Genomic DNA, 15,105 nt, shown 5'->3' on the forward strand with positions numbered 1-15,105 from the left:
TGGGCAGGATGGAGGAGAAGCCTCCCAGCGGCCTGAAGTCCTACCTGGACAAGCTCACCCTGAGGGTGACGCGGATTTTGGGTGAGTGTTGGGCGGGAGGCGCCGGGACGACCCCTGGGGCAGGCAGAGGGAACGCGACACAAAATGTCGTCCCCCAGGGGGTGCTCGGCCGGGGCGGGGGCTCCCCGGAGGGCTGGCTGCTGCCCCGCGCCCCTCACGGGGCAGGGGGCTCGGGGTGGTGCCCCCATCCCCAGGCTTAGGCCCTCAGGGGCTGCACCCAGCGTCTGGGTGGGTCCCCAGTAGCACCAATCCGTCCTGACCCCGTAGGGGCACCAGGTGCTGCGCACGCTGGATGGACTCGGAATAAGGGGGTTGCAGAAGAACCATCCGTGAATCTCTGCGGGATCATCTTCCCCATAAACTGTCACCCCACGGTTTGTTCCCAAGCCCCAGGACTGCTTCTACTGCTTGCCATTGCCAGTTTGCGCCTGGGTTTTGGGCTGTCTCGCATCCCTGCAGCTCCCTTTGGAGTTTGCCAGGAGTGCAAGGTGTTTGGTGTCTGACAGCAAAGGCTGCTTGCGCAAAACTTTTCTCACGGCTGGGGAGTTACAAGAATTGATGAAAATGTTTGCACGTGTAAAGGATTTTGGCATTAGACCTTTCATCTGGCATAAAGCCATTATTTGAATGGCTGTAAAAGAATACATCTGTCCTAAGCCCTGCATATGACATCACAAATAGCGTTTTCCAGAATGACTTCATATAAATTTTAAAGCCTGAAGTGACCAGTGTAATCATCTAATCCATCCTCTGTATTGCAGGGCAGTGAGTTTCATCTGGCAACTGAAGTGTATCACTAATGACACAAGTTCTTAGGTAGCTGCCTTAGATAGATGAGATTAAAAGATCAAGGCAAAATTCCTGCTGTGGGCCTCAGTGAGGACAGGATTTCGTCCCAAGGCTCTGTTCAGTGTTCTTTTACTGGCTTTTTATTGGACTTCTTGGGATTTGTTTTCTTTAGTGTTTTTGTTTTGTTTGTTTTCCAGTTGTAAGGTCATGATAATACTATACTCCAAGACCATTAAAATGGTAGAACTACTGTTGATCGAACATCATGGACAATGCATCTTTTAATAGGTCTTTAAAAAAAATTCCTAGCCTTTTCCATATTTATGCCATTGTGCATTGTACAAGATAGCAGTGCACACACCAGTCTATTGCTGGGTTGTTTCATTCTGGTTCTTTCTCAGTATTTCCATTCCTTCTGGGAATTTCACACATTTTTGCCCAGTTAAGTAGTCCAAAGCATGCAAACTATGCCACCATGTTAATTAGAGTTGTTGAACTACAAATTTTGAGAAACGTTACCAATCTGTTCAGTGTTTGTTTCTTTAACAAAGGGTATCTGATTCAGAAAGATGCCTTACTCAGTAGTTTGCAGACCTAGAAACTATCGTATTTTAAAATACCTTCTGGTAAGTCTCATGAAGCCAGTGGATACTTTTCTGCCAAGTATGACATAAAAGTAGTAAGAAGTTTTTAACTCTTGAGTTTGTAAAACACTTTTTCAGAGGGTAGAAATAATCGTGTAATCAAACTCAGCCCTTTCAAACAATAAAATTTTGCACGTCCAGTAAATGGGAGCTTGAGGGCCAATTTTCCAATACCTTTATGAAGGTAAATGTTCATAGCACCATTTCTGAAAACAAATTTTTCTTTAGACAAACTCTGTATAGGAGTTTTTGTTTGCTTGTTTGTTAAAATTCTAGTATATGTGGAAGTCCCCGCACGGTAGGAGATTTCTCAGAAGCATTATGAAGATTTGGGAGGGAGGAAAAAGAGGGGCATTTGTTTCCATTCCATTTCCATTGAATGGCAAGTGTTAGCTGTTCAGGACTGTCCAGAGCAGGTGTATACTTCGCTATTTGCAGTCTTTATTAGGTAAGAATTTAACTATTCAGACAGTTTCACAAAGATGCTGACAGTTTATCTGACTTGCAGTAAGTACTAGCGCTACCATAAGGATTGGTTCCTGCTTCAGCTTTGTGCTCAGACCGTTACATCAGGTCTTTCAGATTTAATACTGGAAAGCATTGTGGAAGCTTCCAGATGAAATCTCCTAAAAACAGGACGGCGTTTACTGTAACCGTAATTCAGAATAGTTTTAATTGGGAAGATTCTCCTGAGTTAGTCAAGCTTTATCCTGTGTCTTTTCTCTAACTTATTTGGCTTTCTGATTTCTTGTGTCTGGAAGAAAAAGCAACCCAGGGCAGAGTTATGCTTCTCTTTCTCCTTAATATTTAATAGAGCTCCTGTCCGTACTTAGACACATCTGTTAAATGTGGTCTTCAGCTCACCCTCAGGATATTTTTAATTTTTATTTATGTTGTGGTTTAACCTGGCTGGCAGCTAAACACCACACAGCCGTTCGCTCACCCTCCCCCCTCCCTCTCTGGGATGGGGGAGAGAAACGGGAAAGTGAAGCCTGTGGGTTGAGATAAAGACAGTTTATTAGGACAGGAAAGAAAGGAAAATAATAATGATAATAGTATTACTACTAACAATGTGTACAAACAAGTGATGCACAATGCAATTGCTCACCACCCACTGACTGATGCCCAGCCTATCCCTGAGCAGCCGCCCCCCCCCCACCCCGGCTAGCCACCCCTATATATTGTTCAGCATGACGTCAGATGGTATGGAATACCCCTTTGGCCAGTTTGGGTCAGCTGTCCTGGGTCTGTCCCCTCCCAGCTCCTGCTGCATCCCTAGCCTGCCCGCTGGCAGGACAGAGCGAGAAGCTGAAAAGTCCTTGGCTTGGTGTAAGCACTGCTCTGCAACAATTAAAACATCAGCATGTTATCAGCGCTCTTCTCATCCTAATCCAAAACATAGCACCCTGCCAGCTACTAGGAAGAAAATTAACTCTGTCCTAGCTGAAACCAGGACAGATATCCACCCCTTATTCCATACCATTTATGTCATGCTCAGGTTACACTCTTTCCAATACCTTCTAATTAATCACCATTTTCATCTATGATATATAGCAACCATGGTAGTGATGACATACAGTGTTATATGATAATTAACATACTATAATTCAACTCATGGGCTATTCTCACCCAGTATTAGGTCCCCTTGAGGTACACACCGGACCTCCCCATTCTCTTGCATTACCCACCAAGTGCATCCAGGTCCCTGAGCAAAAGCAATCCCACGAATGGGCTTGCCTTTTCCTGAGGCGGGAGTAGCCCAGACTGTCTTACCCAGCATGTTTCTTACGTGCACTACAGGAACTTTATCCCCTTCTACAGTGCGTAACAGGTTTGATTGGGCAGGTCCAGCTCGGTTGGCAGATCCTCTAGTATTGACTAACCAGGTGGCCTTTGCCAAATGTGTTTCCCAATTTTTGAATGTCCCAGCACCCATTGCTTTCAGTGTAGTCTTTAACAGTCCATTGTATCGTTCAACTTTCCCGGAGGCTGGTGCATGATAAGGGATGTGATACACCCACTCAATACCATGTTCTTTGGCCCAAGTGTCTATAAGGTTGTTTCGGAAATGAGTCCCATTGTCTGACTCAATTCTTTCTGGGGTGCCATGTCGCCATAGGACTTGCTTTTCAAGGTCCAGGATAGTGTTCCGGGCGGTGGCATGGGGCACAGGATATGTTTCCAGCCATCCGGTGGTTGCTTCCACCATTGTAAGTACATGGCGCTTGCCGTTGCGGGTTTGGGGGAGTGTGATGTAATCAATCTGCCAGGCCTCTCCATATTTGTATTTCAGCCATCGTCCTCCATACCAGAGAGGCTTTGACCGTTTGGCTTGTTTAATTGCAGCACGTTTCACAATCATGAATAACCTGTGCTATAGTGTCCATGGTCAGGTCCACCCCTCGGTCACGAGCCCATCTGTATGTTGCATCTCTACCTTGATGGCCTGAGGTGTCATGGGCCCATCGGGCTATAAATAATTCATCCTTATGTTGCCAGTCCAGGTCCACCTGAGCCACTTCAATCTTAGCAGCCTGATCCACCTGCTGGTTGTTTTGATGTTCTTCAGTAGCCCGATTCTTGGGCACATGAGCATCTACATGGCGTACCTTTACAACCAGGTTCTCTACCCGGGCAGCAATATCTTGCCACAATGCAGCAGCCCAGATGGGTTTGCCCCTGCGCTCCCAGTTGTTCTGCTTCCATTGCTGTAACCACCCCCACAGGGCATTTGCTACCATCCATGAATCAGTATAGAGATAGAGAACTGGTCACTTTTCTCGTTCAGCAATATCTAAGGCCAGCTGAACGGCTTTCACTTCTGCAAACTGACTCGATTCACCTTCTCCCTCAGCAGCTTCTGCAACTCGTCGTGTAGGACTCCATACAGCAGCCTTCCATCTCCGATGCTTTCCCACAATACGACAGGACCCATCAGTGAACAGGGCATATTTCTTCTCATTTTCTGGTAGCTTGTTGTACAGTGGGGCTTCTTCAGCACGGACCACCTCCTCCTCTGATGATATCCCAAAGTACTTGCCTTCTGGCCAGTCCATAATCACTTCCAAGATTCCTGGGCGACTGGGGTTTCCTATTCGAGCCCGCTGAGTAATCAGTGCAACCCACTTGCTCCATGTAGCATCAGTTGCATGATGTGTAGAGGGGACCCTTCCTTTGAACATCCAACCCAGTACCGGCAGTCGGGGTGCCAGGAGGAGCTGCGCTTCAGTACCGACCACTTCCGAAGCAGATCGAACTCCCTCATATGCTGCCAATATCTCCTTTTCGGTTGGAGTATAGCGGGCCTCAGATCCTCTGTATCCCCGACTCTAAAACCCCAGGGGTCGACCTCGAGTTTCCCCAGGTTCTTTCTGCCAGAGGCTCCATGTGGGACCATTCTCCCCGGCTGCGGTGTAGAGCACATTCTTTACATCTGGTCCTGTTCGGACTGGCCCAAGGGCTGCTGCATGAACTATTTCCTGTTTAATTTGTTCAAAGGCTTGTCGTTGCTCAGGGCCCCATTCAAAAGCATTCTTCTTGCGGGTTACTTGGTAGAGCGGGTTTACAATCAGACTGTAATTTGGAATATGCATTCTCCAAAACCCCACGACACCTAGGAAAGTTTGTGTTTCCTTTTTGCTAGTTGGTGGAGACATAGCTGTTATTTTGTTGATCACATCCATTGGGATTTGACGACGTCCATCTTGCCATTTTATTCCTAAAAACTGGATCTCTCGTGCAGGTCCTTTAACTTTATTTTGTTTTATGGCAAAACCGGCCTTCAGAAGGATTTGGACTATTTTCTTCCCTTTCTCGAAAACTTCCTCTGCAGTGTCACCCCACACAATGATGTCATCGATGTACTGCAGGTGTTCAGGAGCCTCCCCCTGCTCCAGCGCAGACTGGATCAGTCCATGGCAAATGGTAGGGCTGTGTTTCCACCCCTGGGGCAGCCGATTCCAAGTATATTGGACTCCCCTCCAAGTGAAAGCAAACTGTGGCCTGCACTCTGCTGCTAGAGGGATGGAGAAAAATGCATTAGCAATATCAATTGTGGCATACCACTTGGCTGCCTTTGATTCCAGTTCGTACTGGAGTTCTAGCATGTCCGGCACTGCAGCACTCAGTGGTGGCGTGACTTCGTTCAGGCCACGATAGTCCACTGTTAGTCTCCACTCACCATTAGACTTTCGCACTGGCCATATGGGACTATTAAAAGGTGAATGGGTCTTGCTGATCACTCCTTGGCTCTCCAGTTGACGAATTAGCTCGTGGATGGGAATCAGGGAGTCTCGGTTGGTGCGATATTGCCGCCGGTGCACAGTTGTGGTAGCGATTGGCACTTGCTGTTCTTCAACCCTCAGCAACCCCACAACAGAAGGGTCCTCTGAGAGACCGGGCAAGGTAGACAACTGTTTAATGTCCTCTGTCTCTAAGGCAGCTATGCCAAAAGCCCAGCGGAACCCTTTTGGGTCCTTGAAATATCCTCTCCTTAGATAGTCTATGCCAAGGATGCACGGAGCATCCGGGCCAGTCACAATACGGTGCTTTTGCCACTCATTTCCGGTTAGACTCACTTCAGCCTCCAATACAGTTAACTGCTGGGATCCCCCTGTCACGCCATAAATACAGATGGGCTCTGGCCCTTTACAGCTTGATGGCATTAGAGTACATTGTGCACTGGTGTCTTCTAAAGCCTTATACTTCTGTGCGTCTGACGTGCCAGGCCATCGAATCCACACAGTCCAATAAACTCGATTGTCCCTTTCCTCCCCCTGGCTGGAGGCAGGGCCCCTCTAGTCCTGGTCAGAATGTTCGTTTCTGTGTTTAAAGGACTGCCTGCTGGAAGTTGGAGCAGCAAACTTTTCAGAGAACCCCTTTCTCCCGATTGTTTTCTTTTGCAACTCACGTACCCATGCCTCTAGGGTCTCAGTAGATTTTCCATCCCATTTTCTCATGTCCTCTCCATGGTGACGTAGGTAAAACCACAGGGTGGCATGGGGTGTGTACCCACCATATTGTCTTCTTTGCACGGATGAACGCTTACCCCTAATAGCCGAGACGCTGGTTTGTACAGGTGGGGAAGAAAATACACTCTCTTTAAGTTGGTGGACCTCTTCAAAAAGTTTCTCCAAAGTATTCTCTTTTAGTTGGTGGCCACTGGTTCGTTCAGGTGGGGGGGAAGATAAATTCTCTTTAAGTTGGTGGACCTCTTCAGAAAGTTTCTCCAAAGTATTCTCTTTTAGTTGGTGGCCACTGGTTCGTTCAGGTGGGGGGGAAGATAAATTCTCTTTAAGTTGGTGGAACTCTTCAGAGAGTTTCTCCACAGCCGAGACGCAGGCCTGTAGGGAAGAGGAGAGATTTCCTTCGTACTCCCGGAGTTGTTTAGCCATGTCACCCACTGTGGGATCTTCACCGTTTATCCAGGTTATCATTGCCAATGAGCTGGCCCATGATGATGGTGCATTCAGTACAAACTTCCGCCACATGGGTCGAGTACACTGGACTTCATCTGGATCTGTGGATGTTTGTGCGTCGTCTAGGTCCTTATAAATTACTTCCCGTACGGCTAATTCCCTCAGGTACTGAATTCCCTTCTCCATGGTGGTCCACTTGACTGGTAGACATACAAGTTCTTCCTTGAAGGGATACCTTTCCTTCACAGCTAACAGGAGACGCCTCCAGAGGCTGTGAGATCGTGCTCCATCTCCAATTGCTTTGTCAATGCTTGCATCTCTAGCAAGGGATCCCAACCGCTTGACTTCCCTGCCCTCTAATTCCACACCATTGGCTCCAGTGTCCCAGCACCGGAGCAGCCAGGTGACAAGCTGCTCACCTATACAGCGACCAAAATCTTTTCGCACATCTCGTAGCTCACGCTGGTATAGGGTTCGGGTAGTTACTGTTGATTTTTCGACATCCTCATCCTCATCTTCATCCTCCTGCACACTTGATGGCCCAGCCCTGTCTTCTCCACACCCAGACTTAGCAGAAGACTCTCTGCGTTCTAAACGACCTGAGTCTCTATACCATTTTTTCACCTTTTCTACAGGGGCAACTTGCACTGCTACAGCTCGCCTCTCCGACCCAGCCACAGGGTCTGCCACAGGGGTTGGAATACCCTCTGCAGGGGCAACTTGCACTGCTACAGTTCGTTTCTCTGACCCAGCCACAGGAGTGGGAGCGGCTGCGGGAGCTGGAATGGCTGCGGGAGCTGGAACGGCTGTGGGAGCTGGAGCTGGAATGGCTGCAGGAGCCGGGACTGGAACGGCCGCAGGGTCTGTCACTAGGTTGATAGTAGCATCAATTGCAGGTCGATAGGCACAAGCCAGACCCCAGCACGCCACAGTGATTTGTGTCACTTTGGAACTGCCAGAGTCATGACACCTTTTTTTCAAGCATTCTACCAGTTTTTTAGGATTTTGCAGTTGTTCAGGGGTGAATGTCCAAAACACTGGAGGTGCCCACTGCTCTAGAAACCTGCCCATATCCTCCCACACTCCCTGCCACTCGCAACTATCCCGCCTCAAGACAGATCTCCGGATGAGATTCCTAAGTAGTTGTTTAACCTTAAACAAAACCTGAAGCGCATTCAGGAGACATAACAACAGGAACATGCTGGTCTGAGTATCCCAAGGATATTCAACATCTTGGAGAGCTACCGTAACTAGCTCGGTCAGGACAGTCATTGATTCCACATGGTTCTTTAGAAGCAGAATACATATGGAAAGCTTTTGAGCAAGAGACAGATCCCCCTGCCTTGCACCCAACTATTTGATGTCAGAATCAGAGGGACTGTGTGTTAGTGAGGTCCTTCAGTCTGCTCTACAAGGTGCTGCGTGCAGTGAGGTGTATTTGAAGTGCTTCTACACAAACGCATGCAGTATGAGGAATAAAATGGATGAGCTAGAAATCTTGGTCCAGTCCCACAGCTACAATATCATCGGCATAAGTGAAACCTGGTGGGATGAGTCCTGTTGCTGGTGTGCTGCAATAGATGGTTACAGGCTCTTCAGGAGGGACAGGCAGGGTAGGCGAGGAGGGGGGGTGGCAATGCACATGAAGCATGGGCTGGACTGTGTGGAACTTGAAGTTGGCGATGGCAAAGTTGAGAGCCTCTGGGTAAGGATTAAGGGACGAACAAAGAGGATGTTGCTGTGGGAGTCTATTACAGACCACCTGGCCAGGATGACGACACCGATTAATTATTCTTTGAGGAACTAAGAGATACCTCGAGATCAACTGCCCTTGTCCTTATGGGGGACTTCAACTTGCCAGATGTCAACTGGGATTAGCACACAGCTGACACGAGCAAGTCCAGGAGGTTCATAAAGCACCTAGATGATAACTTCTTGGTGCAGGTGCTGAGAGAGCCAACTAGGAAAGGTGCCCTCCTAGATCTGTTGCTGGAGAAGAGAGAGGGTCTTGTGGGGGACGTGGCAATTGGTAGTCGTCTCGGTCATAGTGACCATAATGCCATCTTGGCCTCCGTGTTCAATGCTGATGATGGGCTTTGGGACCCAGGGTGCCCTGAGCTGGAGGACCATGACGGTGGGAATGACAAACTCCCAACCGACCCTGAACGTGTGCGGGATTTGCTGCTCCACCTGGATTCATACAAGTCCATGGGTCCGGATGGGATTCATCCCAGGGTGCTTAAAGAGCTGGCTGACGTCATCGCGAGACCTCTCTCAATTATTTTTCAATGATCTTGGGAATCTGGAGAGGTCCCAGTCAACTGGAAGCTGGCAAATATTGTCCCAATTTTCAAAAAGGGCAAAAAAGAAGACCCTAGCAATTACAGGCCTGTCAGTCTCACATCAGTGCCTGGTAAAATTATGGAGAGGATGATCCTTGAAGTTATTGAAGCGCACCTGGGGGACAATGCAGTCATTGGTCCCAGCCAACATGGGTTCACAAGGGTAGGTCCTGCCTAACAAATTTGATTTCCTTTTATGATAAGATCACCCATCTAGTCGATCAAGGGAAACCAGCTGATGTGATCTTTTTGGACTTCAGCAAAGCTTTTGACACAGTTTCCCATAGGACCCTACTGGACAAAATGTCCAGCATACAGCTAAACAAAAACATCATCTGATGGGTGAGCAAGTGGCTGACGGGCAGGGCTCACAGGGTTGTGGTAAATGGGGCCGCATCAATGGCTGGCGGATGGTCACTAGTGGGGTCCCCCAAGGCTCCATTTTAGGGCCAGTCCTCTTCAATGTTTTTATAGATGATTTGGATGTAGGACTAGAAGGTGTTTTGAGTAAATTTGCCAATGACACTAAACTGGGAGGAGTTGTTGACTCGGCTGAGGGTGGAAAGGCCTTGCAGAGAGATCTGGACAGATTGGAGAGCTGGGCAATCACCAACCACATGAAGTTTAACAAAAGCAAGTGCCGGGCCCTGCACCTGGGACGGGGCAACCCTGGCTATACGTACAGACTGGGCGACGAGACACTGGAGAGCAGCCCCGCAGAGAGGGATCTGGGGTTGTGGTTGACAGCAAGTTGAATATGAGCCAGCAGTGTGCCCTGGCAGCCAGGAGGGCCAACCGTATCCTGGGGTGCATCAAGCATGGCATCGCTAGTCGGTCGAGGGAAGTGACTGTCCCGCTCTACTCTGCGCTGGTGCGGCCTCACCTCGAGTACTGTGTGCAGTTCTGGGCACCACAGTACAAAAAGGACATTAAACTGCTGGAGAGTGTCCAGAGGAGGGCGACGGAGATGGTGAAGGGCCTAGAGGGGAAGACATATGAGGAGCGGCTGAGGTCACTGGGCCTGTTCAGCCTGGAGAAGAGGAGGCTGAGGGGGGACCTCATCACAGTCTACAACTTCCTCGCGAGGGGGAGTGGAGGAGCAGGTGCCAAACTATTCTCTTTAGTGACCAGTGATAGGACCTGTGGGAATGGTGTCAAGCTGCAACGGGAGGTTCAGGCTGGATATCAGGAAGAGGTTCTTCACTGAGAAGGTTGTCGCACACTGGAACAGGCTCCCCAGTGAAGTAGTCACAGCACCAAGCCTGTCTGAATTTAAGAAGTGTTTGGACTGTGCACTTAGTCACATGGTGTGAATTTTTGGGTGGTCCTGTGTGGAGCCAGGAGTTGAACTCAATGATCCTTATGGGTCCCTTCCAACTCGGGATATTCTATGTGAAATTTGGCAAAGCATCAGAGAGTCTTCTGTGTATTGGGGCCCTGCACTGGCCTGAAGGATTACGTAGGTGACCTACTCTTCTTCTTATTATTATTTTTTTTTGAACTTTGAGTTTGGTTTTCTGGTGCTATGTTTTGTCTTTTAAATTATCTGACAATGTATAAATCAATACTTCCAATTAAAGCAACATTCAGACTTCCTGGAACTGAGTGCTGCTCTTTCACCAGCAGAGCAGACAAGGGTAACACTACTGCTGGAATGAAAAGCCCAGAACTGGAGATAAAAACCAAACCAGAGCTCTCTGGTGCCTGCCTTTCCTGTCTAGTGCACTGTGTATGTTTTATCAGAAAGCAATTACAGTATGTGTGACTGCTTTGGGAGCAAATACTTTCACTCACAGCAGAGTCGGTCTTGAAAGCCCTGCATAGTGATCATTTCTACTCTACAGCCTTGTGTGTGCTGGGCTTGCAATTCCCACAACAAGAAGTAAGTAGTCTTTCTGGACCCAATCCAAAGTGAATGAAGTCAGTGGGAACTATTTCAGTTGGCTGTAGATGAAGTAAACCATTATAAAATAATAAGTGCAAGGGAGACTGTCACATACCTGCAAGGATAGCACCATGTAGATTAGTATCTTGCATTTATGTAGCATGCTTTCCCATAAAATACTGAGATGATTTATAAAAATGATGAGCTCAGTGCTTGTAACAGATTTGCATGTGTCCAGCTGGGGTTCCAAAGAAGCGATGTTTTTCTCATGTGGGTTCCTTCATCAGGATCAGATTCTGCATGTGTTCAAACCCACCGAATCCAGCGCTGAGATGCGCCTGTCTTTGAGGAATACGGTCGTTAATAATTCATGGTAACGCTGCGCAACATCTTGTGTTAAGCTGAGAACGTCCTGCCTGACTGAAACCATAGGGCACACTTACAAACAGGGATTTGGCTCTCTTTTGAGTTTGCCCAGGAACCCATGGCTGTTTTTTTTTTTTCTTTTACACGAAGTCTCTGCAAACGATCAGACCTTGAATACAAAATGTACGTCTGTATCTATCTGTCCAAATATAGATACACACACAGAGGCACTCTTGTTTTTATAAACCCATCAAAAGATGGCATCTTGTGCAGCACTAGGCATCCTCATGCCAAGACACATTGAGTACAATTACAGCTAAAAGAAAGCAACTGCTCAGTCACCAGCACAATGTTTGCAGTCATTGATGCCTTTTCCCCAGCTGTCAGTTAAGTTAGCTTGCAAAATTGTCTGGCTAACAGTGCCTGGTGTCACCCGTGCCAGCTGCAAACACACTCCTCTTTTCCTTTTAGAGACTTCTCCAGGAGTTGCTGAGGTGATGTTTGTGGAAAAGGAGCCAGCTGAGTGCCATGCAATTATTTCATGGGAACAGGTGAGTATTTTCGCAGTAATACTGCAGTGAGGTCGGTCTGAACATACAGCAGCCCATGGAGAGTGTCAAATGCAATGGCTAGTTTGTTTGTGAGACCACCTATTACCAAGTTTGCTTAAGAGTGAACCCCACCCCCCTTTTTTTTTTTGTAGATCAGGTATTACTCTGGTTTTAAGCTATCACATGCACCTGTTCTGTTAGAGAAATTTCATTGATGTGGATGTACTCAGAATGACACTTATAAGAAGGAGTCAGCAGCAGTGGTGACTCGGTGGAGAACAGATGTCGTTCTGACCCAGGTCTGAAACTATTTTCCAAGACCCTTGCAGGCAAAATGAAGCTCTTTTAACTTACAGCCTTTAAAGGCCTCAAGATGGAAAATACCAATGAGCCACAGAGTTCATTCCAGTTATCCCTTTCTCTTTTCAGTCTTAGCTAGTCACTTGCATTTCTCATAGCCCCCACTTCCTCTTTGGCTAACTGACCCAATCTTTTTGCCCAAGTATGTCCCACTGCCCGTTCTAGAAAACTATGAAGAATACCTGCTACCTCAACTCTCTGTTCACTGACCTTGCTGCATCAGGCTGTGTGCTCCTGAATACTGTCGTGTGACTTTGGTAGACAGAGATGACACTCTTAGTCCTCTTTTTGAACATACATACATTTGTCAGTCCCATCACCATGGGAGAATAACTGCTTTTTAGGTATTTCTCACGGGTTGGGAAGGAACGGTTGTAGCTGACTGGCCTTTGGGAAGGAGCATGGCAGAGAATGGAGTTGAGTGAATTGTCCTCCCTCCAACCCTGACTATTCCCGAATACACATTATTCCATACACTGCACTTGTTTCTACTACCTAAAATAACTTCCCCTTTGCCACCTTGCCATTTACAGTCATTTTCCAAAGTAGTAGTGAAAAATCTTGCACAAGTTCTGGTAGCATCCTATGTCAGTTAGTGATCTTTAAGAATAATCCAGGTCAGAATGTATGTGATGGAAACCTGTGTTATTTACTGGAACTTGTACAGTGTACAGTAGCCCATAACTGTGGTCAGGCAGAAATGTCCGATTTTTCAGGTTCATGTGAACTGGTTCCTGACTTACTGTAGCTGTTCAGGTGTTGGATTAACAGGGATGGAAAATCTGAGGCACCCTGGCTGCAAGCCAGCTCAGGTCTGGAAGCAGCAGAGTGATGTTCACTCCTTTTCCTCTGGAATGAAGGGGAGAGGACTGCTCCTCCAGAACATGTTGTTCTCATTTTCAGGTGCCTCTTATCCTCAAAATTGTATCAGGTTTGTTTTAAATTTTAACTGTTCTTGTAAAACCAAGCTTTGAAAAGCTTCAGTCAACACACTTTGTTTCAAAGTTGTCAAAACTTCAGCTTTTCTTCCCCTAATGAAGGAGATAGGTTAATTGTGGAAATAAATGGTGAAAATTAAGTAGATATGGTTGGACTGGACTACTAACAGTGAACGACTTCACTATTTTTTTTTGTTTGTTTCCAGTTGTATTGATGAGATTTGAAATCTTTCTTGAATGAAAAGATAATTTTTTTCCCTTTATTTCCTGAGCTTTGGGGAAGAAGTCTGATATCTATAACAGTGCACGCAATTGCAGCATGTCCTGCAGTGATGATTAAGTGCAAGGCATTCAGCACCTCACAAGGCCCTTAAGGGGTGAACTTGTACCTCATTTTTTCTCCAAACTAATCTTACTTGCATCTCTCGGTATACATACTTATGTTACTTTCATCAGTGTTTTCTCCTAGTCACTAGGTGGCAACACTTATGCACATAATCATTTTCTCCATGGCCGAGCTTTTAACAAGACCTTGTCATAGACAGTATTTTCAACTCCCCTCTACATATTTGGTTAGGAAACTATTTGCAGACCTTTTTGTGCCTGCAAAAAAAAAAAAAATCTTAAACTATTCCCCAAATTATACTCTTTTTTTTTCCCAAAAGAATCCCATCTTTTTATTGAGACTCACCAAATAAAAGCTCTACTCTTAAGAGAGATATATATATATTTAAACAGTTTTTCTACAATATTTTTTTTCCAGTCCCATTTCAGTTTTGCAAAGGAAATGTATTTCTGCCAAGAGAAAATCCATGGTATTCCAAAACTCTTATAAGAAAAATCAGCCTTTTTTAGTTATGAATTATTACAATTGTATTTTAATAATGCTGGCAATATATAAATATATTTTTTTCCTGCTTGTCTCAGTTAGCTGCGTTAGTTAAATTGGGCTGTGCCTGGTTTGTGCAAGTATTTAACTGGATGCAATGGTGGAAGTTTTAAGATCTTAGAACAGCTTATTGAATGCCAGTCAGCTGCAATGAGCTCTACGAGGGAAGGTGAGCGTTTTGATAGGTTACAGTGCAGTAATACAGCAGGAGAACAGAAGAGATTTTTCCAAGGCTTTCTTTTAGACACAGGCAGGCAGAAAGAGCTGGTAACTTGAAATCAATCCTGAATATTTTATTGGAAATTGGCATGCTCACAAAAATATTTAAGATATATGTTTGTCAGGTATTTACGTGGGTAACATCACTTCCCCAAAACTTGAAGCATTTCAAAATATTTGAATGAAAGCAGGTAATTTTTTCATGATTCCTGGTATTTCAGACCTGTGAAGATGTTATCTTTTCCCGTAGGAAATGAGACAAGCAGAAGGGAGAGTAGAGACTGTTTTCAGGTCACTGAAATGGCAGTGCTAATAATTGTATATCCTGCTCTGAATCAGTTCCCACTCCTACAACTTGGTTGGCAACTGCCCTGCTACCCTCTACATGCAGTTTGTAAGAGCAGCCATGATACTAAAATATCGGTAGGAGGCACTCCGGTATCTGCAGTGACAGTGTCTGATCTAGATTTTCTTTTTGCCTTAACCGGAGGAGAAATAAGTCACTCAGATCATTGGTTTGCTTTTCAAAAATATAAAATTGCATCTGTGTCCTGGTTTCAGGTAGGACAGAGTTAATTTTCCTCCTAGTAGCTGGCAGGGTGCTATGTTTTGGATTAGAATGAGAAGAGCTCTGATAACATGCTG

At 46.3% G+C, this 15,105-nt stretch overlaps 2 protein-coding genes across 2 annotated transcripts in view; both read left to right on the forward strand.

The window, feature by feature from the left end:
- The window catches only part of LOC121063021 (CUGBP Elav-like family member 4), a 1,483,068-nt gene that overhangs the window by 1,019,534 nt on the left and 448,429 nt on the right, over nucleotides 1-15,105 (forward strand). The gene's annotated exons all lie outside the window — the stretch shown is intronic.
- LOC121063038 (tubulin polyglutamylase complex subunit 2-like) overlaps nucleotides 9-15,105 on the forward strand; it is a 52,096-nt gene continuing 36,999 nt past the window's right edge. Inside the window, exons 1-2 of the mRNA XM_040543336.1 lie at nucleotides 9-81; nucleotides 11,975-12,054. Of these exons, the coding sequence (XP_040399270.1) occupies nucleotides 9-81; nucleotides 11,975-12,054 (153 nt within the window). The remainder of the gene's footprint in view (nucleotides 82-11,974; nucleotides 12,055-15,105) is intronic.

This window comes from Cygnus olor, assembly GCF_009769625.2.
Source record: "Cygnus olor isolate bCygOlo1 chromosome W unlocalized genomic scaffold, bCygOlo1.pri.v2 SUPER_W7, whole genome shotgun sequence".
Classification (NCBI taxonomy): domain Eukaryota; kingdom Metazoa; phylum Chordata; class Aves; order Anseriformes; family Anatidae; genus Cygnus; species Cygnus olor.